This window comes from Mesoplodon mirus (genome assembly GCF_964341445.2).
Source record: "Mesoplodon mirus genome assembly, chromosome: 13".
In the NCBI taxonomy this organism is placed as follows: Eukaryota; Metazoa; Chordata; class Mammalia; order Artiodactyla; family Ziphiidae; genus Mesoplodon; species Mesoplodon mirus.
Window position 1 is genome coordinate 9,895,482 of NC_138989.1, and position 22,435 is coordinate 9,917,916.

Sequence of the window (22,435 nt, forward strand, 5' to 3'; positions counted from 1 at the left end):
CATCCCTGCCCTGACCCACTAGGTACCAGTAGCATGTCCCAAGTGGTGACTACCAAAAATGTCTCCAGACATTCCCAAATGTCCCGTTGGAGCCAAAATTGCCCCCACTGACCGTCTGATTTTTGTGAAACTGCATATGCCATTTGCACCTGCTATATGCATATAATATATGAGACCTCATGAAGTTTTTAAAAATTATTATTATTTAAAAAAATTTTTGGCCACGCCACTTGGCATGTGGGATCATAGTTCCCCAACCAGGGATCAAACCCGTGCCCCCTGCAGTGGAAGTGTGGAGTCTTAACCACTGGACCTCCAGGGAAGTCCCTTATGTGAACTTTTTAATAGTATATTACAGTAGTAGATAACATTTAATGATGTGCCAGGTACTAGCTTGAGTGCTTTACATACTTTATCTTATGTAATCGTAACAGCAACTTCATGAGACAGGTAGTATAATTGTTCCCATTTTAATGGAAGAGGAACCTGAGGCTCAGAGAGAGTCACTTGCTCAGGATCTCACACTTAGCAAGTGGCAGAGGTAGACTTTGAACCCAGGCAATCTGATTCCAGAGCCAACACTCAATCTCTACTAAACTATCTCTTTAATATGTGGAAACATACACTGTGTGTGCATATTTATGAAAGCATAATTTAGATAGCAAATCTGCATCGTCATACTGACCTCATTCTGAGAGACAGAAGACATATTCTTTATGGTAGAGGAGGAAAATGCCAGTTCCAGAGAACTAGAATTATTCTCTAGAGATGGGAAAATTGGGCTTGTTACACTTCTTTGTGGCTGCCAATCACTATGCCTGCCCCCTGTGTTCTCCTATTTTCTTTTTTTTTAATCTTTAAATTTTATTTATTTATTTTTGGCTGCGTTGGGTCTTCGTTGCTGCACGCGGGCTTTCTCTAGTTGCGGCGAGCGGGGGCTACTCTTCTTTGCGGGGCACGGGCTTCTCGTTGCAGTGGCTTCTCTTCTTGCGGAGCATGGGCTCTAGGCACGTGGGCTTCAGTAGTTGTGGTACGTGGGCTCAGTAGTTGTGGCGCACAGGCTTAGTTGCTCTGCGCCATGTGGGATCTTCCCGGACCAGGGCTGAACCCGTGTCCCCTGCACTGGCAGGCGGATTCTTTTTTTTTTTTTTGCGGTATGCGGGCCTCTCACTGTTGGGGCCTCTCCCGTTGCCGAGCACAGGCTCCGGACGCGCAGCCTCAGCGGCCATGGCTCACGGGCCCAGCCGATCCACGGCATGTGGGATCTTCCCAGACCGGGGCACGAACCCCTGTCCCCTGCATCGGCAGGCGGACGTTCAACCACTGTGCCATCAGGAAAGCCCGGCAGGCAGATTCTTAACCACTGTGCTACCAAGGAAGGTTATCCCCTATATTCTGAATCATCCAGTTTATTCATCCTTCCAACTCATGATTCTACTGAGCATGTGCTGTGTGTCTAGACACCATGCTAGGTCCTAGGGGATGGATATATACAAAGATGAAGTAAGGTAGGCCTTTCCTTAAGGAGCTGATACGTAGAGGAGCAGATAGAGTTGAAAACAGGAACTGTGTGATGGGATAAGTGCCCTAGTGAAGGTATGGAGAAGAAGCAATGAGAGTGGAAAAAAAAAAAAAAGTAGTTTCAGAATCTTCCAGGAAAAAGAAAGACGAGCCCCTCTAGAGGAGGTAAAGCTGAGGCTGTGATGTAAAAAAGAGTGTAAATTTACCAGCAGATAAAACAGGTGAAGACATTCCAGTCAGTGGGCATGTACCACGGAGGTACCAGGAGGTATGAGAAATCACAGCACTAACCTGCTCCAAAGAGAGCTTTGGGAAGTGGCTAGAACAGAACTATCATCTCTAGTTGGAAGGAAGAAGCAAGGTAGTAGTGGGAGCGTTGCCCACTTACCCATTAGCAGGATTATGAGGCGGACAGTGTCCTCAGTGGGGATGAAAGTCAGCCCTTTAGGTCCAGAGACAGTTTTCATCTCTGTTAAGCCCTCACAGAGAATGTGTTGACACTTTTAGGAGCCTATAAATAAAGTTCTCCTTCCACCACTAACTTTGGCCATGGTGTAGGAACGTAGGTAAAACCCAAAATGCAAATCAGTCTTCACATTTTTCATTTCAGCATTCATGCCCCAATCCAGCAAATTTCCAATTACATAAGAAGCACATTATATCATCTTGAACATTTGCTTCTTAAGAATCCTTTCTTTAGGTGGCTGTCTGGCCAGATACAGTTATTTGATACCTTAATGAAGAATGGCGTCACGAATACTTCTAAAAAAAAAAAAAAAGAATCCTTTCTTTAGGAACTTCCCTGGTGGTCCAGTGGTTAAGACTCTGTGCTCCCAATACAGGGGGCCGTGTTGGATCCCTGGTCAGGGAACTAGATCCCGCATGCTGGCGCTAAAAATTCTGCATATCGCAACGAAGATCCCGCATGCAGCACAGCCAAATAAATAAATAAATATTTTTTTTAAAAAGAATCCTTTCTTTAGAATCTTACAGAGTTTATTTAGTCCTTATGGTGGCACTGAAGTGACTCCCATGAACAGGCAAGCTGTCTTACCAACCTGTTTTGCTCTAACTTGCTTCTTAGTAAGCTTTTTAACCATAGACATCGCATGAGAAGCTTCCAGATTTTCAAGTGGAGCTGACTGCAAATAGAATTTGGTTTAATTATTTTGGTTTTTTCCCAGGTTTTTATTTCAGACGTACAAAAAAGTTGAAGAATAGTACAGTGATCTCTCATAAACCCTTCATCGTGTACCCTTCACCAAGATTGATTATTAACATTTTGCCACATTTGATTTATGTCTGCACATGTTTATATATCTATATACACGTGTACCTGTTACGTGTATTTTGTTTTTTTTCCCGAACTTTTTGAAAGTAAGTTTAGAAAAGAGGCAATGGAGAACAATCAGGAGGACATCGCCCTGCTCTGTAGGAGGGGTGATGGTGTGGTGGCATGGCGAGTGCTAGGAGGAGGTGGGTACAGGGCATCCTGCTCATTGGTCTCTTCTGGTAGCCAGAAGAGGTTTCATGAAGGAAGTTACAGGTAAACTACAGCCCCCCGAAGGCCTGGCAGCAGGAGGAGAGCATCACGTGTTTGAGGAAGCGGCCGTGGACCTGAGTGTCCTGATCACCAGGTTAAGGTGAAATAGGAGGGAGAGCTGCTGCCGGAAGGGGAGAGGCAGAACTCAGAGGGCCTTTTCAGGCAGGTTAAGGAACTGAGAGTTTATCTTGAGGACAGTGGGGGGCCGTTGGAGGTTTTAAGTGGGGTTAGGATATGATCAAATATGCAATCTTGAATGATAACTGGTTGAAGAGTGAAGAAAGAATGAGGTTTGAGAAGAGGCAGGGGGACCAGTTAGGGGGCCGTCGCAGAGGTCCGTGGTCGAGATCACGCAGTGAGAGTGGAGAGAGGTAGACGGAGAGCTTCGGGAGGAAGGATGGGCCGCGCCCAGCACCCGGAGCCGAGGTGTCTGGCTGGAGGACGGAGGGAAGTCGGGGTGAATCCAGTTTTCCAGCTTGGGCGGCTGGGAGAACGGTGGAGCCCTTTCCTGAGCCAAGGAACTTAGGCAAGGAGTGGTCAGGGAGGGCGGAGATCCTGCGTTCCGCTCTGGTGGCGTCTGAAGCGCTGGTTGGAGGTCAGAGGAGGTGTGCAGGTGCCACCCTGAGCACCAGGGTGGAGGTCTGCTTGGAGGCAGCGACGGCAAACTATGTCCTGTGCCTTCTCCGCAGCCTCGGCTCCAACATGTGCCTGAGGCGGCTTTTGCAGTCTGCACAGCTCCAGCGGGCTTGGAGGGCGGTCTTCGTGAAACATGGCCAGGGCAGGCACCAGGAAGCCTGGCGATGGACACATTCTGGAGGCGGCACCTACAGAGCAGTGATTTTTGACATGGGCGGAGTTCTCATTCCTTCTCCAGGGAGAGTGGCTGCAGGTGAGCTCTTCATTCTCCTTCACCTTTGGAGACTGCAGTGGGTAGGGGTGGGGGAAAGGAGTGTGGTGAGGGGAGACGGCAGTGTGTCCCAGTGGGAACTATGCTTGCTCTTGAGTCAAATTCCAAGCAACAGTTAGTGGCTGACTATCTTGGGCAAATTATTTAACTGCTCTGAGCCTTAGTTTCCTCATTGTTAAATTACGGCTAATGATAGTACCCACCTCTTTGGGGTTGGAGGAGGGTTAAATGAGATAATTCATGGAGAGCACTTGATGAGCAGGGTGCGTGCTTGGTTCACCTGAAATTCTCAATAAATGACGAGCTGCTCTTGTTATTGTTGTTAATGTTATTGGTGGAATCTAACTACGACTTCTGAATCCTGAAATCCTCTCTGTCCCCCCCTCCCCGCTTTGATCATAGCCTTTCCTTTTCCACCGACCTCCCTTCTAAACCTGCTCGTGCTACTACCAGATCAAACCTCTAGGCTCTGATCCTTCCTTTTTCAGCCCCTCCTGTTGTTACCTTTTTACCCACTCAGTTCAGCTGACTTAAGTGTGATTTGTTTGGCTTGAAGTGTTAGAAAGCCTAACAAAACAGTGACTGAACCAAGACTGAAGTTGATTTCTTTTGCACATGAAAGTCCAGGTATGTGGTCTGGGCCAGTGTGTTGCTCTGTGATGTCAGCGCCCTGGGCTCTTTTCATTGTGTTGCTTTGCTGTGAGCGCACTTCATTTCCACTTTCACCGCATGGGTCAGGCTTGGCTGCCTCACTTTCTACCCACATTCCCCTTCTAGCCAGCAGGAAGGAAAAAGGACTGAACAGCTGTCCCTCTTCTTTTGACTTACTGTGGTTGCTGATTGGGCAGTTTTCTATGCTAAATCAACCCAACTTCAGGTTTTCTGTGCCCCTGGTTGCAAAATTACCCAGCTCTGCTAACTCGTTAGGTGAGCTATTTTTTTTTTTTTTTTTTTTTAGCTCCAGCTGCAGTTGAGCCCTCAGCCTGTCTATTCCTCCACTCATATTCCTCTTGCATTCACCAAACTCCCCCCGGAGCCATCATACTTCCCCAGACCAAACCTTCATACTTGGCAGACAGCCAAGTCTCCTTTTACAGAGAACATAAAGATCACTTGGCAGGAGTTTTCTCAGCTTTCTCCAGAATATCTTGAGAACCTATTCACTCCTTCCCGCTGCCACTGCCTCTACACAAATTAGATTCCTAAATTCTCCTGCCTGCACTGGCACATCAGCCCCCTAACTCCTAACTCTACCCCTGGCCTTCTGGGTTTTGCACACAGTGCCTGGAACTGCCCGTCTGAAACACACATCTTATCCCTTCCCTCTCCTGCTTCAAATCCTTGAGTGCCTGCATCTTTTCACTTAGATTAAAACCGGAAGCTTTGCCTGGTTCCAGGGCCTCACAACCAGCTCTCATGTCCTTTTGTCACACCGTTTCCTATGTACGCCCACATTTCAGCTACCTTGGACTACTTGATGCTCTTTAAACTTGTCAAATGTGTTTATACTCCTGTGCCTTTGCAAGTTCTGTTCTCTCTGATCAGAGCTACCCTTCCCTGCCTCCTCTGCCTTTTCAAATCCTGCTCATACTTTTAAATGGTATGTTATTCAGCAGTGCCTGGAATCTTTGGAGCACATAGTAAGTCTTGTGGTTGTTGTTATTATTGACTTGTGTTTTTATTTTATATTTATAATGTTTCTGCCATACCAGAATTTCCTTTTTTTTTTTTTAAAGAAGATGTTGGGGGTTGGAGTTTGATTAATTAATTAATTTATTTTTGCTGTGTTGGGTCTTTGTTTCTGTGCAAAGGCTTTCTCTAGTTGTGGCAAGCGGGGGCCACTCTTCATCGCGGTGCGCGGGCCTCTCACTATCGTGGCCTCTCTTGTTGCAGAGCACAGGCTCCAGACGCGCAGGCTCAGTAGTTGTGGCTCATGGGCCTAGTTGCTCCGTGGCATGTGGGATCCTCCCAGACCAGGGCTCAAACCCGTGTCCTCTGCATTAGCAGGCAGACTACCACTGTGCCACCAGGGAAGCCCCAAAATTTTCATTTTTGATGTCATCAAAATCATCTGTGTTTTTCTTTATGGCTTGCATGTTATGAGACTAGGCTAAGGAAGTCTTTTTTTTCTTCACGTTCATAAAGACGTTGCATATTGTTTTCTAACTTTTAGAGGTTTTTTTTTTTCTGAATTGGGTACTTAGTCTGTTGGGAATTCATTTTTGTGATGGTGAGAAACAGGGATTTAATTAAATTTTTTCTATACAGAAACTCAGTTATGCCAACCTCATTTATTAAATAGTTGGTGCTGAAAGGATATTTTTAAAAATACAAAGATATGCTGTATAGCACAGGGAACTCTCCTTCACTTTGCTGTATAGTAAAAACTGGGGGGCTTCCCTGGTGGCGCAGTGGTTGAGAGTCCACCTGCTGATGCAGGGGACACGGGTTCGTGCCCCGGTCGGGGAAGATCCCACATGCCACGGAGCGGCTGGGCCCGTGAGCCATGGCCGCTGAGCCTGCGTGTCCGGAGCCTGTGCTCCGCAACGGGAGAGGCCACAACAGTGAGAGGCCCGCGTACCGCAAAAAAAAAAAAAAAAAAAAAAACAAAACTGGGAACTCTCCTTCACTGTGCTGTATAGTAGAAACGAACACAACATTGTAAAACAACTATACCCCAATAAATAAATAAATAAATAAATACAGTACACCTAAAAAAAAAAAAATACAAAGACAAATTTCTTACTGTCACCTCCACCCCTCCCTGGTCAGTCCTAGGCTTCATTGGTTATCATTGTGAAAAGTTTGTTTATCCTTCCAAAAATTGCCTATATATACATGAGTGTGTGTGAGTGTGTGTGTGTAAACTGTGTCTACACAGATTGGGTCATACTATACACACTGTTATGCACCTTTCCTTTTTTCTGACCCAGTAGAATATCTTGCCAAATTTTCCACATCAGCAGGCAAAGGTCTAGTTAAGGGATTAGCAAACTTTTTCTGTCAAGGGCACTAGATGGGCTTCACAAGCCATACAATCTCTGTATGGCTTTACTATTGGAGCCAGCAACAGCCATAGACAATAGTAAACAAGTAGGTGTGGTTGTGTTCCAATAAAACTTTATTTACAAAAACAGATGGGAGACAGATTTGGCCCCCAGGCCATAATTTGCCAACCCTTGGCCTAGTTTATACATTTTAACATCTACGAGGTATTCCATCCTATGGATGTACCATGGTTGATTTAACAAGCCCTTTAGTAACGTGCATGTAAGTTTCTAGTTTTTATTGTGAGCAGTTCTGCACAACAGCCGTGTACATAATCTTTGCTTACTTTTATAAATATATCTGTGGGAGAAATTCCTGGAAGCAGAATTACTACATCAAATGTAAATGTGTATTTAAAATGTTGCACTCCATAGAGGTTGTATTTGTTTACACCCCCATCAACAGCATATGAGAGTGCCCCTTTCCTTGCATGCTTGCCAGCTCTAAGATCCTAAAAAATGCTCTAACTTTAGTTCTAAAATTAAAGATGTATTATTATTATTATTTGGATTGAGTTTTAAAAGTCTTGTTATTCTCAGAAGATATACTGAATTGGTCACATTGGTGATTTCTGAAGAATGGGATTGCTTTGTCATTTAACTTTCTTTTTTATACCTTTCTATATTGTCTGAAATATTTTCAATGCACAGGTACTACATTAAACAAAAGATATGTGCTAATGTATATTATTGATATATCTTAGATATAATTATGAATGCTGTATATATTTTTGCCCCATAGCAGGTATATTATACCAAGAGAAAACACCCTTGTACAAGAAAAAGTAACCCCTGTCCCAGTGTTCCCAGTATACACAATAATAATCCATCCACTGCCTTAGCTCTTTATGGACAGAATTTTGTTCTTTATTTCTCAAAGACAGCGCCCCCAGGTGAATGTTTCAGTGTGCCAGCTACACTGCTCTGAAGGATTACTACGGTTTACAAAACGAAGGGCTCATTTTGGAGTGCTGTCAGAATCTGCTTTATTCCCTAATGCACTTCCTTACCATGTGCCAGGACTGTGTGAGTGACCTAATATATATGAACCAGCCAATGAGAGATCAGGGAAGAAAATTCGTACTGCAGTGTCCAGAGTCATCTCAAGGTGGTGGTACGGACCTGATGCTTGGCACCAGTGTCCCCTCAGTTACACAGATGATTATTGCTGTTCCCTTGGAGGTCCAAGCTGAGATTTTCCATTTCCTGAATTTGTCTGAATTCCCAGTAGAACCCACTTGGCACCACAGTGATGCCACAGGAACTTGTATGGTATTTCCCCTGCTCCCCAAACCCCAGCTGTTTGTCCCTATATTACAGTTTGACTTACCATATGTTTTACTTCCGGTAGAATGGGAGGTACAGAATCATATCCCTTCCGGAACTATATTGAAGGCCTTGATCTCAGGTGGCGAAAATGGGCCCTGGATGAAATTTATGAGAGCAGAGATAACAACAGAGGATTTTCTACAAGAATTTGGGAGACTTTGCTCTGAAATTGTGAGTGATAAACATACTTGAATTTCCATATTCTTTTTGCCTAGAATAGTGGATGCAACACTTATCCATTAAGTTGGTTAAACTAAAAATAAAGAAGGGAAAACCTAATAACCTGTTATAAGATTTTGAGCTATTTCTTCCATCCCCAGGTACTCAATTTTAACTACATGAATGAAAAAGTAAAACTATTACATACTAAGCCTCTCCATCAGTTACTGTTCATCTGAAGCTGGAGTTGTGTAATGGCTTTGATCAGAAAGCTTGTTTAATGCAGTAATAACATTGAACCTTTCTCTGGAAAGGCTCTGCATTCTAAGCTCTTTATTTGTATTAACTCATGTGCCTTCACAATAACCCTGCTAAAATATAATTTAAGATATAATAAAGTTCTGTGGATAGATGGTGGTTTTGGTTACATAACAGTGAATGTACTTAATGTCACCCAAAGTGGTTAAAATAGTAAATTTGATGTTATGTGTTTTTACCTCAATTTTAAATAAATGAATAAATATTTAAATATATGTATAGAAAACATTCTGCTAAGTGACAGAAAGAAGCCAACCCAAAAGACCACATATTGTATGATTCCACTTATTTGAAATGTCTAGAACAGGTAAATCTATAGAAACAGAAAATAGAGTTGTTATTTTCTAGGACTGGGAGTATTGGGGTGTCGGGGGGGGAATGGGTAACAACTGCTAATGGGTATGGGATTTCTTTTCAGGGTGATGAAAATGTTCTAAAACAGATTGTGTTGATAGTTGCACAACTTTGTGAATATATTAAAAAGTGTTTAATTTTACAGTTTAAATGGGTCAATTGGGTGATGTGTGAATTGTATTTCAATAAAGCTGTTGTAAAATGTGTGTGTGTATCAGAATAGCAGACTTGGCCTTGCAGATTTTGAAACATGATAAAATAAGAGTTTTCAAAACCCACAGAGATTGAATTTAAAAACACAAAAATTGGGCTTCCCTGGTGGCGCAGTGGTTGAGAGTCCGCCTGCCGATACAGGGGACACGGGTTCGTGCCCCGGTCTGGGAGGATCCCACGTGCCGTGGAGCGGCTGGGCCCGTGAGCCGTGGCTGTTGAGTCTGCGCGTCCGGAGCCTGTGCTCCACAACGGGAGAGGCCACAACAGTGAGAGGCCCACATACCGCAAAAAAAAAAAAAAAAAAAAAAAACACAAAAATTGATCAGAAACTGACATTCAGTTCGTAATGGTGAAGTTGAGGCAATGCAGAATCATCAAATGTCTCTGGATCATTAAAAATTAAATTACATCTGCTTAATACACATATAGAGTTTAATGTACCTCTTAGGGTCTTCTGAATCTTTTTAAAATTGACAATGAGTGAGTGAAATTAAGAACTCATTTAACTGGAATACTGATATAAATAGCTCCATTCTCTAACCACTGTAACTCTAATTCTAAGCCACTTTTTACAACCTTATATACAAAGTTCTGCACAAGGGCTGAGGGAGGGAATTCCTTTTGGCAGCAAGCCAAAGGCCCGGGGTCCTACACCAGGTAGTGGTAGGAAGCCAGGAATATGTGTTTTTCTGTGTTGGTGACAAGCTGTTCTTACTCTTAATGATGGCTGGTTCTCCTCTCCCCTCCCCCCTTCTTAGTCAAAGACCTCCGTGCCCCTGGACTCCTTTTTCTCTCTGCTGACCAGTGAGCGAGTGGCAAAGCAGTTCCCAGTGATGACTGAGGCCATAACTCAGATTCGGGCTAAAGGCCTTCAGACTGCAGTCTTGAGCAATAATTTTTATCTTCCCAATGGGAAGAGCTTTTTGCCCCTGGACCGGAACCAGTTTGATGTGGTAAGCTCACAGTGATCCAGAATAATCCGAATCAAGTCTGTGTCCTTGCTTCAGGATGCAGCATTAATGCTGCCTCTCAGTAGGTCTTGAGTGAATGGGTTTTTTATTCACACACTTGATTAAACATAACAGGTGGGAAACAAGACTTATAAAATATCACTGAGCTCTTAGCAAGGTCAGTCATTTATGGGCTTTGATAACTGACTGAAACCTCAGCTTTAGAGACTCCCTTTCATTCTGGAGTCGAACCTTAGTCATCAGATAACACATGCACTTTCGTCAGCCCTCACCTCTTAACGGGCCCTTCGACCTTTTCTCTTCAAAGATCAACCCCGTTGCCCTCTATTTCTATGGCATTAATCCTTAGACCAGTGCTGTGCAAACAAACCTACTGCAGTAAAGGAAATGTCCAGATGGTTGCTACTAGTCACATATGGCTATTAAACACTTGAAATGTGGCTAGTGGCCCTGAGGAATTCTATTTCATTTCAACTTAAATGTAAATAATCACATATGGCTAGTGGCTACCGTATGGGACGGCACATGAAGGGCTAGACTATGAAAGTACCTGAGAAGATTCTGAGTCAGGAGGTGGTCTTCTGTGCCAGGAGGTTACTTCTGTGAAAGACTCCCCATTTCCCTAAGAGAAAGTATATCGTTATCCTGGGACAGATATGAATTACTGAATTATTGACTTGCTTAAACTTCATTTGGTTGGAAAACACATTCTCATTAAGCAGTGACTGTGTGCCGGGCACTGGCTAGGCATGAGGGGATACTGTGTTCAGTGTGACAGACACAAGCCCTGACCTTTGGAATATGCATTTGCCATATTTCAGGTTGTCAGTCGCTACATGTGGCTAGTGACTACTATGTCGGACAGGACAGTATAGCATTTCCATCACTGTAGAAAGTCCTATTGGATAGTGCTATTTTAGAACGTAAAATCTAGTTGGATTGACAGGCAGAAAATTCAGAGCACAAATATGGGAAATTAATGACCCAACCTAATGCTCTTTTCACCTCCCACCTCCTCATTCCTCCCTCTTCCCTCTGCACAGCTGCCTGGCTCCTTGCCCACTTTAATTGTTGGTTTCCCCGCTTGTCCACAGCACAGCCTTCCTCCAAGCATCCTCCCCTTCTGGTGCTCAGGGACCTCAGCCAGATTTGAATCCTGTCTTGCAGCTTGCTATAAGCAGTAGCTTTGATTCTCTGAACCTCAGTTTCCTCACCTGTAGTTCAGGAGTAGGAATTTTCTTTGTTTAGGGTAGCTGTGTGGATCCCAGAGTATAATGCATGCAAAGCACTTTACAGAGTGCCTGGCAGATAAGTAAGTATTCAATACATTGTAATTATTTTCAGAGATTCCTCCCCTCCAGTGTGGCTATGGGGATATATCTTCATCTGGACAAAATCAGTTGGCCAGGCTCATATTGGGCCCTTCAACTATGTAAGGACTTGTGAGCTTCTTTAAAACAATGGACTTGTTTATTCAGGCTTCACAGGCTCTCTGGTGTGTGCTTTTCAGATCCATTTTCACATTCTATGTCTGCAGGAGACCTGGAGTTTTGAAAATCTGTTTCCTCAAGAGAAGGGTTTACATTTTTGTTCTCTAAAGCTATAAGGAAAAAATTATTTTGGTAGAAGTAAAGCTAATGGAACCATTCCTGTGATCCCCATCATCACTGGAGGCTGCTCCTGAACTTTTCAATGTCACAGAAATCTGTTTCTTCTGACGTGTATGTGGCTTTTAAATTTTGTTCATCTACTTTGTTTTTGGGTTTTTTTTTTTAGTATGGATGTTTTATGTCTGAAATTTTGCTTGTGTCCAGGTGTAAGCAAAGGGTAATGTTTTTTTTTTGTTTGTTTTTGTGGCTGCGTTGGGTCTTAGTTGTGGCACGTGGGCTTCTCTCTAGTTGTGGCACGTGGACTCCAGAGAGCACGGACTCAGTAGCTGCCACACGTGGGCTCTCTAGTTGTGGCACACAGGCTTAGTTGCCCTGTGGCATGTGCGATCTTAGTTCCCCGACCAGGGATCAAATCCATGTCCCCTGCATTGAGAGGCAGATTCTTAACCACTGGACCACCAGGGAAGTCCCCATCTACTTTGTTTTTTAAGTAAAAACTTTTACATTATTATTATTTTTTTTTTGTAAAGAACACACGATATAAGATTTACCATCCTAGGGGCTTCCCTGGTGGCACAGTGGTTAAGAATCTGCCTGCCAGTGTGGGGGACACAGGTTCGAGTTCTGGTCCAGGCAGATCCCACATGCCACGGAGCAACTAAGCCAGTGTGCCACAACTACTGAGCCTGCGTTCTAGAGCCCACGAGCCACACTACTGAGCCTGCGCGCCACAACTACTGAAGCCTGCGCACCTAGAGCCCGTGCTCCACAACAAGAGAAGCCACTGCAATGAGAAGTCCGTGCACCACAACGAAGAGTAGCCCCTGCTCACCGCAACTAGAGAACGCCCGTGTGCAGCAACGAAGACCCAACACAGCCAAAAATAAATAAATAAATAAATTTATTTTTTAAGAAAAGTAAATAAAAAATGCTAATGTAGTACAATGAAAAAAAAAAGATTTACCATCCTAGCCATTTTTAATTATACAGGACAGTAATTTTAGGTATATTCACATTGTTGTGAAACACAACCTCAGAAATTTTTCATCTGGCAAAATAGAACACAAGAAGTCCAGGGATCTTATCCAATTTAAATCTCAGGAATTTTTTCACTTCTGCAAATGTACTCACCTATGAGAGGAGGTGTCTGCTTGTCAGACTAGGCCCTGATCCCCAGGGTTTGCTCCCCCTCTCCTCTTGTGTCATCTGGCACAGCTGTGCTGCTTTCCTATCCCATGATGCCTTTATTGGTGTCTGAAACACCTGGCTTCTCTGCTACCCACTGTTGACATTTTCTTTAGAAGGAGCTTCTTTGTCTTCTTTTAGCTCATTCAGGTCCTTAGGAGACCAGGAAGAGTCAGTAACTTACTCAGAACATTTATTTGTCTGAAAAGGCAGTTCTTCTCTAACCTTGAACAATGGGAGTTTGGAGGAGAGGGAGGGGCCCTCAGGTTTGTCCTTGGTCTTGGAGAGCGAGGGTCGATTCAGGAGTGACTGAGGGAGTTAGTTCTATTCTTTGGGCAGACCAGAGGGTATTGGTTACAGGCCTCTATGGACATTTTAGGCCTGCTCACAGGAGATCAAGCCATGGGGACAGTGTCAGAGGACTTGGGGTTGCTGGATCAGAGGTAGCCTGACACTGAGACAGCTGTTTCAGGGTTCTCCTGAACCCTCAGCAGCACCCCACCAGTTCTGGATCAGATACAGGTTGAAGCAAGGCTGTCAGGATACAGGAGGCTCTTTGTGTGAAAGGGAACCATGTCTTTGCCACTGACGATCTCTTTGGTGTTAGCCCTCCTGTGGGATTTATCTGTCTAGGCTGAGTACAGCTGTTTGTTTTTTAACTTCTGAAATATGGACATTAAAGTCGTATTTCTTTTATAACAGTAAACAGTGCCATCTTTCTGAGAAAATGGTGAAATACTTTCCCTAAAACTGAAACGTGCAGCTTTTCTTCTGTTCTGTGCATTCACAATACCTCACATTAGCAAACTGCTGTGTCATTTTGGAACACATTGAAGTTCACTGTTTCCCAGCTACCGTTAGGATAGGTAAGATGGCTGTTAGTGTTCCTGGTTTCCTGACGATGAACCTGAAGCCCATAGTACCTTCGCTGTTTGCACAAGGTCACCCACTGTGTCTGAACCAGAGCTTTGGTTTTCTGAGTCTTCCCTCAGGTTGTAACCCAGTATTTCCAAATCACTCCTCTTAAAAAAGCAGCATCATTTTATATCATGACACTCTTAAGGTACTTGTTATAACAAATCTCCACTGCCTTCCTTCTGCTCTGCTTTTCAGAAAATATACTGGGTGTACGTGGGAACACCACTTTTAGGGACATTCATCTCTCCTTCCTGTCCCTCCCTCTCAGGTTGTGGAATCCTGCCTGGAAGGTGTCTGCAAGCCAGATGCCAGGATGTACAAGCTGTGCTTGGAGCGGCTAGGCCGGCAGCCTTCTGAGTCCATCTTTCTGGATGATCTTGGACCGAATCTAAAAGCAGCTGCCAGCCTTGGTATTCACACCATTAAGGTAAAGGTCACTGTTTTTCGAACCCCTGTTGTGCCCCAGGCACTAGTGTAAGCATGTCTATGCAGTCCTCTTACACTCGTAGTTGCAGGTGCCTCTAGTGGTTTTCACCCATGCTGCCATAGTCTTTTTATTTTTTATTGATTATGAAATCTAGGTGACTGCTCACTTGTATTTTCAATAGGAAGCAAGAAAAGAGTTATACAGGGAGGTGAATGGCAGGCTTAAGACATTCCGGGTGACAGTTCTGCTGGCCTGGTGATGCTGCTCTGGGTGGGGACCCAGCAGCTACCAGACACACGGGCCACCCCATGCTTTGAAGCAGGAGAAGCCACGTTGGCGGCGGGGGTATCTGTCCAGCTTTCTGCGTTTGGGTTTTCGTTATTAGCTGATGGGCCCATAGGGACAGAGTGGACACTGAAGCACAATATTCTGCCCTCCTGGCACGAGGGAGTATCATTCACTCTTAACCGGCACTCTTCCCAGCAGATAAGAAAGCTTAATGTGGTTAGGAATTAAATGGGAGGAGGAAACTCATTCTGAGGCTTTCTCATGAGCTGACTCCCCTGGCTGCAAAGTCCTTGCTCAGAGAACTGACTTCTTCTATATTTCCCTCTAAGAAAGTACCCTCTTAGAGAACAGGCAGGAGGGTGGGGCAGGGTTGACTGGGCGTCCATGTTCAATATTCTCTGTGAAACCAGGTTCATGACCCAGAGACTGCAGTAAAGGAACTGGAAACTCTTTTGGGTTTTCCGTTGAGAATGGCTGTTCCAAACACTCGCCCGGTGAGAAAGACGATGGAAATTCCCAAGGACTCCTTGGAGAAGCACCTCAAAGACTTACTGGGGACCCAAGTCACAGGTAGTTAAGCTTCTGCATTTTGGTAAAGGCTAGGCTTTCAGTCTGGTTCACACTTTCAGTTCTTAGCGGAATATGCTGGAGACAACGATGCCATGTGGTGAAGAAAATAGCCAGTGCGCTCAGTGAGCCCAGTGGACCCGAGTGCTGCTCTGTTTTGCTTGGAAAAAAAGCACTGACTTCCTTTTTTATGGATCCCCAAAGTGTACTTGGCCCTTGTTCCATGTGAGAGTGTGGTGTGGCAGCAATCGCCTGCAAAGGGCTGTCCCGGAGGAGAGGAACTTGCAGTATGTGCCCAGGGGTATTTGAGTGTTTTGAGATGACAGCCTGTTTTGTGAAGGTGACTTAAAAGTTGCACGAATTTAAAACGTGACAAGCTGTCTCTGTCTCTTCAGAGGAACCTCTAGCTCCTTCTTCACATTCCACCCTCAGAAAAACAGGTGCCTCATGACCTTTTTCTTTTTAAATTTATTTTATTAAAGTATAGTTGCACGAACTTTTGAAGAAATTTCTACCTGGTGATAAAGTTTGATCCTTGAAAGTACGTTTTTTTTAATTTAATTTATTTTTTTATACAGCAGGTTCTTATTAGTCATCCATTTTATACATATTCATGTATATATGTCCATCCCAATCTCCCAATTCATCCCACCACAGCCCCCCCACCCCCTGCCACTTTCCCCCCTTGGTGTCCATACATTTGTTCTCTACATCTGTGTCTCTATTTCTGCCCTGCAAACCGGTTCATCTGTACCATTTGAAAGTACTCTCTGTATGCAGCTTCGCATGAGGATTTTTTCCAGTGATGGGATTGTTCTTAGAGCCTCTGCAAAGCTGAGGGACCCTTTCTGATGAGACCAGCTAAGTCAGGCAAACTCCCATTTCCTGCGAATCTGTGTGTAGAGTTCATCTCATTGTGAAGACTAGGGTTAATTAGGCTGTTTCTGCAAGGCAGCCTCAGAGTTTAGCCTGCTGGGGTGGGAAACGCATCTCCTGAAAGCAGCTTTGGCTCGAGCTGCAGGCCTCTGCATAGCTCCTTTCAGCTGTCACATCATTGTCAGGCGTGGTGTGGCCGAGTATGGGGTGAGGGGCACACTTTTCAAGTGAGGGCACTTTTCATCCTCGGCTTAAAGCATTCCATTTAGCAAGACGGGTTTCCATGACTGTGCTTGTGTTTTACAAACAGGACTAAAAACCTTTTCTTTACGGAGCAGGAGTTGGCAGGAAGGACAAAGCTGGACACCTGCCCAAGGTGAAAACTGTCGTGTAGATCCAGCGGCCTTTGCCGCACCGTAGTGTGATGTTCTGGCCTCGAGCTGGAGGTGGGGGGTGGTGGTGCCTGGGACGCAGTCACGTCGGGTACCCCGGGAGGAGCTGCTTTCCTTACAGTGCATTCCAAATCAGGGCGCTCTGCATCCGTATGCAGCACTCGTTAGAAAGAAAGAATGTCTGTCCGCATTTGTCCTCCAGAGCTGGTGTGAGTTTTCCTTGCTTTCAAACTTGCAGGCCCACTGGAACTCCTTCAGTTTGATCACGGGCAGTCAAATCCCACCTACTACGTCAGGCTGGCTAAACATCAGCTGGTTCTGAGGAAGAAGCCGCCAGGGACACTGCTCCCATCCGCGCATGCAATAGAGAGGGAGTTCAGGTAAATTCTCAGAGCTGGGGGCGTGCTCGCCGTCCCCGGCCTCCGCAGCCCAGCCCCTGAGCTGGCCAATCAGCACTCCATTAAAGTGCCTTGAGACATTTAAATTACAAGTATGACTCTCCAAAATTATTTCTGATAAGAACATGTCACCTAATTTTATTCAGGAGCTTGTTTTCTCTTTTCTCTACCTAAACCTCTAGGAGACTAGACTTTTTTTGAGCCTCTATTAAGTGGGGTCATAGCCCAAGGAGGCATGGCCGTGAGTTGATAGTTATTGAAACCTGGGGTTCCTTATATGAATCCCTCTAATTTTATGTATGTTTGATATTTTTCATAATAAAATGTTTAAAACAATAAATGTATTACAACCCATCCAAAATAAAATCTTTTGCCTTGTGAATAGGAAAATTTAAACATAGTAGGTTGAAAAACACTAGCTTCAGACTCTTGGACAGTGAGTGGCAGTGCGATGACTGGACTCCAGAGTGGGGCTTCCTCTCCTGGACGGCTTTCTCTTCCTCTTCCTCCTTCCTTCCAGCCTATCATGTTCTGCAGAAGGAAAGTTGCAGAGAGTAGTAAGGAAAATGTGATTTCGGCTCCTGGCCTCTTCTTTCTCACCATTTACTGTCTCTCCTCTGACTTTTTGGTTTCTTGAATCTGACTTCTCTAAGTGTTACGGGGACTGATGACTGACAGTTATGAAGCCTTCAGGAAAAAACCTGTAGCTATTCGTGAGCATTCATAAATGTGCCCGTGTGATAGTGAGTGTGTGCTTGTAGAAGAGAAACCCTGAAATGTAAAACTCCCACTGTCTCTGTGCATCCTGCTTGTGAACTCTCACCAACTTCCTAGCGTACTGAGGAATTCTGGAGTGTTAGAAGGACATCGAAAAATCCAAGAATGCACAGAATTTCCATTTTAGTAAAGGAATAAAATGTGCATTTGAAGATGAAATGTGTATGGTATCTGCTTATAAAACGCCAAATCAAATTTGGAAAACTGTTTGGGAAAACAGTATAACATAATTTATAAAAACCTCAGGGTAGTCATACTTTTATACCTAATAATTCCAATAGGGGATCTCTCTTTTAAAAAATAGTTCTAAATAGGGAGAAAAGCTTTATGCATTAATATGCTCACTGCAGTGTAGTTTATAATAAAAAAATTGGAAACCTACAGGTACAATAAATGAGTAATGATTATGCAAACCTTGGTATTTCTGCTTGTTGGAACAATAACATAATAGTAATAGCTAACATTTACTGAGTGTTTAGTATGTGTCAGGCACTAAATAAATGCTTTGAATATATTGTTAATTCAAACCATTCTCACAACTCCCTGATATGGTCCTATTATGATCTCCACTTTATAGATGAGGACAGTGAAGCTTAAAGAAGTTAAGCAACATGACTAGTGACACACATCTAGTATGTGAGTGATGGGAGTCTGGCTTCACACCCAGGGCTGGTAGGATTCCATACCCCAGTCTTAATGATTATGCTATTATTGCAGCCAATAAAAGGATGCCTATAATAAAATTAAAATGTGTATAATAAATTTTTTTTCCTTTTCGGCCGCCCATTGTGCCTTGGGGATCTTAGTTCTCCAACCAGGGACTGAACCCAGGCCATGGCAGTGAAAGTGCCGAGTCCTAACCACTGGACCACCAGGGGACTCTGCCAAAAATAAAATTTTAATGTAGCAAAAACAGATACGAGCTGTTTGTATCTGTCTTTTGTATATGTCTTAACTATGTTTTTTGTAAAGACTTGTACATTGAAACAAAAATATCGGAAAGGAACACACCAAAATGTTTACCCTGGTCATGTTTGCGTTTGTTAGTACAAATTGTAAGTGACAGAAACCCACCTAGCCTGACTTAAGTATTCAAAAAAAAGAAAGGAGGAGAAGTGGTAAAATGTATTGGCTTCATTATCTAAACCTTTCAGTTATGGCTGGATCCAGGGCCCCAAATAATGTCACCAGGACCCATTCATTCTCTCTCTCCATCTCTCAACACTTCTCTCCTTGATAACCACAGTGAACGTTCCAGCATATCTCCTGAGATTGACTCGTTGGCCCAATATGGGTCACAGCTTTGTTCCTGAACCAATCTCTGTGGTGAGGAGGATGCATTATTCAGATTGGCCAAATCTGGGTCTTGTGCTCAACCCTGGAATCAGGATTGAGTCACTCTCACCCAAACCATGTGAACCTACAGTGGGGGAGAGCTGTTTCCCAAAGGAATGTCTAGGTATTACTATCAGAACATGAAAAGGGGAAAGGACAGCAGGCAGCCAAAAGCAGGAGCCAGTTATTGGTGATAAGACCGACTAATTATTTTTCTATTTAAAAAAATTCCTTCCTTAATGTTTCATAGAATTTATCGGTAAACCCATCAGGCCTGGAGGTTTTTTAGGAAAAGTTTTTTTTTTTATAGTATGTCATTTTTAAAAAAATTTTTTTATTGGAGTATAATTGCTTAACAATGGTGTGTTAGTTTCTGCTTTATAACAAAATGAATCAGTTATACATATACATATGCTCCCATATCTCTTCCCTCTTGCGTCTCCCTCCCACCCTCCCTATCCCACAGGAAAAGTTTTTTGATTATGGGTTTGATGTAATAAATATTGGGTTATTCAGGTATTTTATTTTGTCTTGCCTTAGTTTTGGTAAATTGTAATTTGCAAGGAATTTATACATTTATTAAAATATATAAAATTATATTATAAAATATATAAAGGTATATATGTCCATTTCGTGTTAACAGTTGAATTTATTGTTCAAAATATTCCCTTACTGTTTTTTTTTTAATTTATTTTTGGCTGTGTTGGGTCTTCGTTGTTGCACGTGGGCTTTCTCTAGTTGCGGCGAGCAGGAGCTACTCTTCGTTGCGGTGCGCATGCTTCTTATTGCAGTGGCTTCTCTTGTTGCGGAGCGTGGGCTCTGGGTGCGCAGGCTTCGGTAGTTGTGGCACACAGGCTCAACAGTTGTGGCTCACGGGCTCTAGAGCAGAGGCTCAGTAGTTGTGGCGCACGGGTTTAGTTGCTCCGCGGCATGTGGGATCTTCCCGGACCAGGGCTTGAACCCATGTCCCCTGCATTGTCCGGCGGATTCTTAACCACTGCGCCACCAGGGAAGTCCTCCCTTACTGTCCTTTTAATGTATGTAGGATCTGTAGTGATTTCCCATCTTTACCATTCCTGCTGTGGATTGATAGTATTTTATCTCTCTTTCTTTCATCAGTCTACCTAGGACTTTATCATTGTGTTGATAATTTAAAAGAACAAATGTTTAGTTTTGTTAATTTTTCTGTGGTTTATTTTCTATTTCATTTAGTTCTGCCCTGAGCTTTATTTCTTTCCATCTTCTTACTGTGGGTGTATTTTTACCTTCTTAGGTGTAACCTTAGGCCATTGACTTAACATCTTCCTTCTTTTCTAATATGAGCTTTCAAAGTTATAAATTACTTTGTAAGCACATATGCATCCCACAAATTTTGACATGTGTTTTTATTATTATTATTACAGTTTGAAATATTTTCTCATGTCCCTTGTGATTTCTTCTTTGACCCATGACTTATATGGAAGTGTGTTGTTTAACTTCCAAATATTTGGGCTTTTTCTAGCTATCACATAGTAACAATTTCTCGTTTAATTCTATTTAGGTCTTAGAAATACTCTGTAAGATTTTGATACTTGGGGCTTCCCTGGCGGTGCAGTGGTTAAGAATCCACCTGCCTAATGCAAGAGACACGGGTTCAAGCCCTGGTCTGGGAAGATCCCACATGCCACGGAGCAGCTAAGCCCATGCACCACAACAACTGAGCCTGCGCTCCTAGAGCCCGTGAGCCACAACTACTGAGCCCGTGCAACCAGAGCCCTGGCTCTGCAACAAGAGAAGCCACTGCAGTGAGAAGCCCGCGCACCACGACGAAGAGTAGCCCCCGCTCGCCACAACTAGAGAAAGCCGCACGTAGCAACGAAGACCCAATGCAGCCAAAAATAATAAATAAATAAATTTATTTTTTAAAAAAAGATTTTGATACTTGGAAATTTATTAGGACTTATTTTATAGACCAGTACGTGATATATCTTGGTGAATATACTGTGTGCACTCTAAAAGAATGTGTATCCTGCAGTGTCTGTGTGAGTGTTACAGGAATGTCCATCAGGTCAAGTTGGCTGGTAGTGTTGTTCAGATCTGTGTCTTACTGACTTTTTCTAGTTAGTGTAGTTTTGATAAAGTCAGTTACTGATAAAGGCATTTTGCAGTCTCAGCTATGATTGTGAGTTTGTCCGTTTCTATCTTTCATTCTGATAATTTTTACTTTAGGTATTTTTGAAGCTCTTTTATTAGGCACATACACATTTTTTATTTACTTTTGTAATCTGAAGTATAGTTGATTGAATGTTGTGTTTTAATTTCTGCTATACAGCAAAGTGACTCAGTTATAAATATATATATTCTTTTTTATGCCGTATTTTATATATATATATATATATTCTTTTTCATATTCTTTTCCCTAATGGTTTATCACAGGATATTGAATATAGTTCCCTGTGCTATACAGTAGGACCTTGTTGTTTAAGGCACATACACATTTATGATTGTAATATCTTCCTGGTGAATTAACTCTTGTATTGTTTTGAAATGTCCCTTTTTATCTCTGGTAGTCCTCTTTGCCTTAAGGTCTCTTTTTCTAATATTGATATAGCTATACCAGCTTTCTTATGCTTACCAATTGCATGGAACTTCCCTTTCCATCCTTTCATATTTTGTTTTATTTATTTATTTCTATCTATGTTTTTATATTTAAAGCATGTCCCTTATAGACAGTATATTAAGTCTTGCTTTTGAACCCAGTAGGACAACTTCTGTCTTTTAATTGGAATGTTTACTCTAATAAATTTAGTGTAATTATCAGTATGTTTGACTCAGGTCTATAATTTTGCTGTTTGATCTTTGTCCCATTTGTCTTTTGTTCTCCTTGCCTTTTTGCCTTCTTGGGTCAATTGAAATTTTTAAATTTTAGCATTCCATTTTAACTTCTGCATGTAAAATTTTTAAATCAAAAAATAATTTCAAGAATATCCAGTCATCTCATTTAGCAGTGTCTCTCATTTTCCTTTGTTCTGGCAGGATAATGAAAGCCCTTGCAAATGCTGGAGTCCCCGTCCCCAAAGTTCTTGACCTCTGTGAGGATTCAAGGTAATGTTCAGATTTATTTTTTCTATTGTGTATTCAAGCTACAGAAGAGAAAAGTCCTTATGCTAACTCACATTCCAGTTTCCTAGAGTAAAGACAAGTAAAATTTGGGTAGAAGAGAAAAGAGATTTTATAGTAACCTCCCCTAGAAGTTCACAGATCTTTAAGTTATCCTGAAAGATAAATGCCTGCTTTCGTGAGAATTGGTAGGAAATATCT

General features: G+C 42.9%; 1 protein-coding gene across 5 annotated transcripts in view; it reads left to right on the forward strand.

Annotated features, from left to right (window-relative positions):
* Positions 1–22,435, forward strand: part of ACAD10 (acyl-CoA dehydrogenase family member 10) — a 50,968-nt gene that overhangs the window by 948 nt on the left and 27,585 nt on the right. For all 5 annotated transcript variants that reach the window (XR_014295673.1, XR_014295674.1, XM_082640158.1 and 2 more), the window contains exons 2-8: positions 3,754–3,953; positions 8,370–8,518; positions 10,150–10,344; positions 14,344–14,502; positions 15,201–15,360; positions 16,864–17,005; positions 22,151–22,219. Coding sequence is in view for 3 of the 5 variants with exons in the window: in XM_082640158.1 (XP_082496284.1) it covers positions 3,767–3,953; positions 8,370–8,518; positions 10,150–10,344; positions 14,344–14,502; positions 15,201–15,360; positions 16,864–17,005; positions 22,151–22,219 (1,061 nt within the window). In the remaining 2 variants the exon portion in view is untranslated. The remainder of the gene's footprint in view (positions 1–3,753; positions 3,954–8,369; positions 8,519–10,149; positions 10,345–14,343; positions 14,503–15,200; positions 15,361–16,863; positions 17,006–22,150; positions 22,220–22,435) is intronic.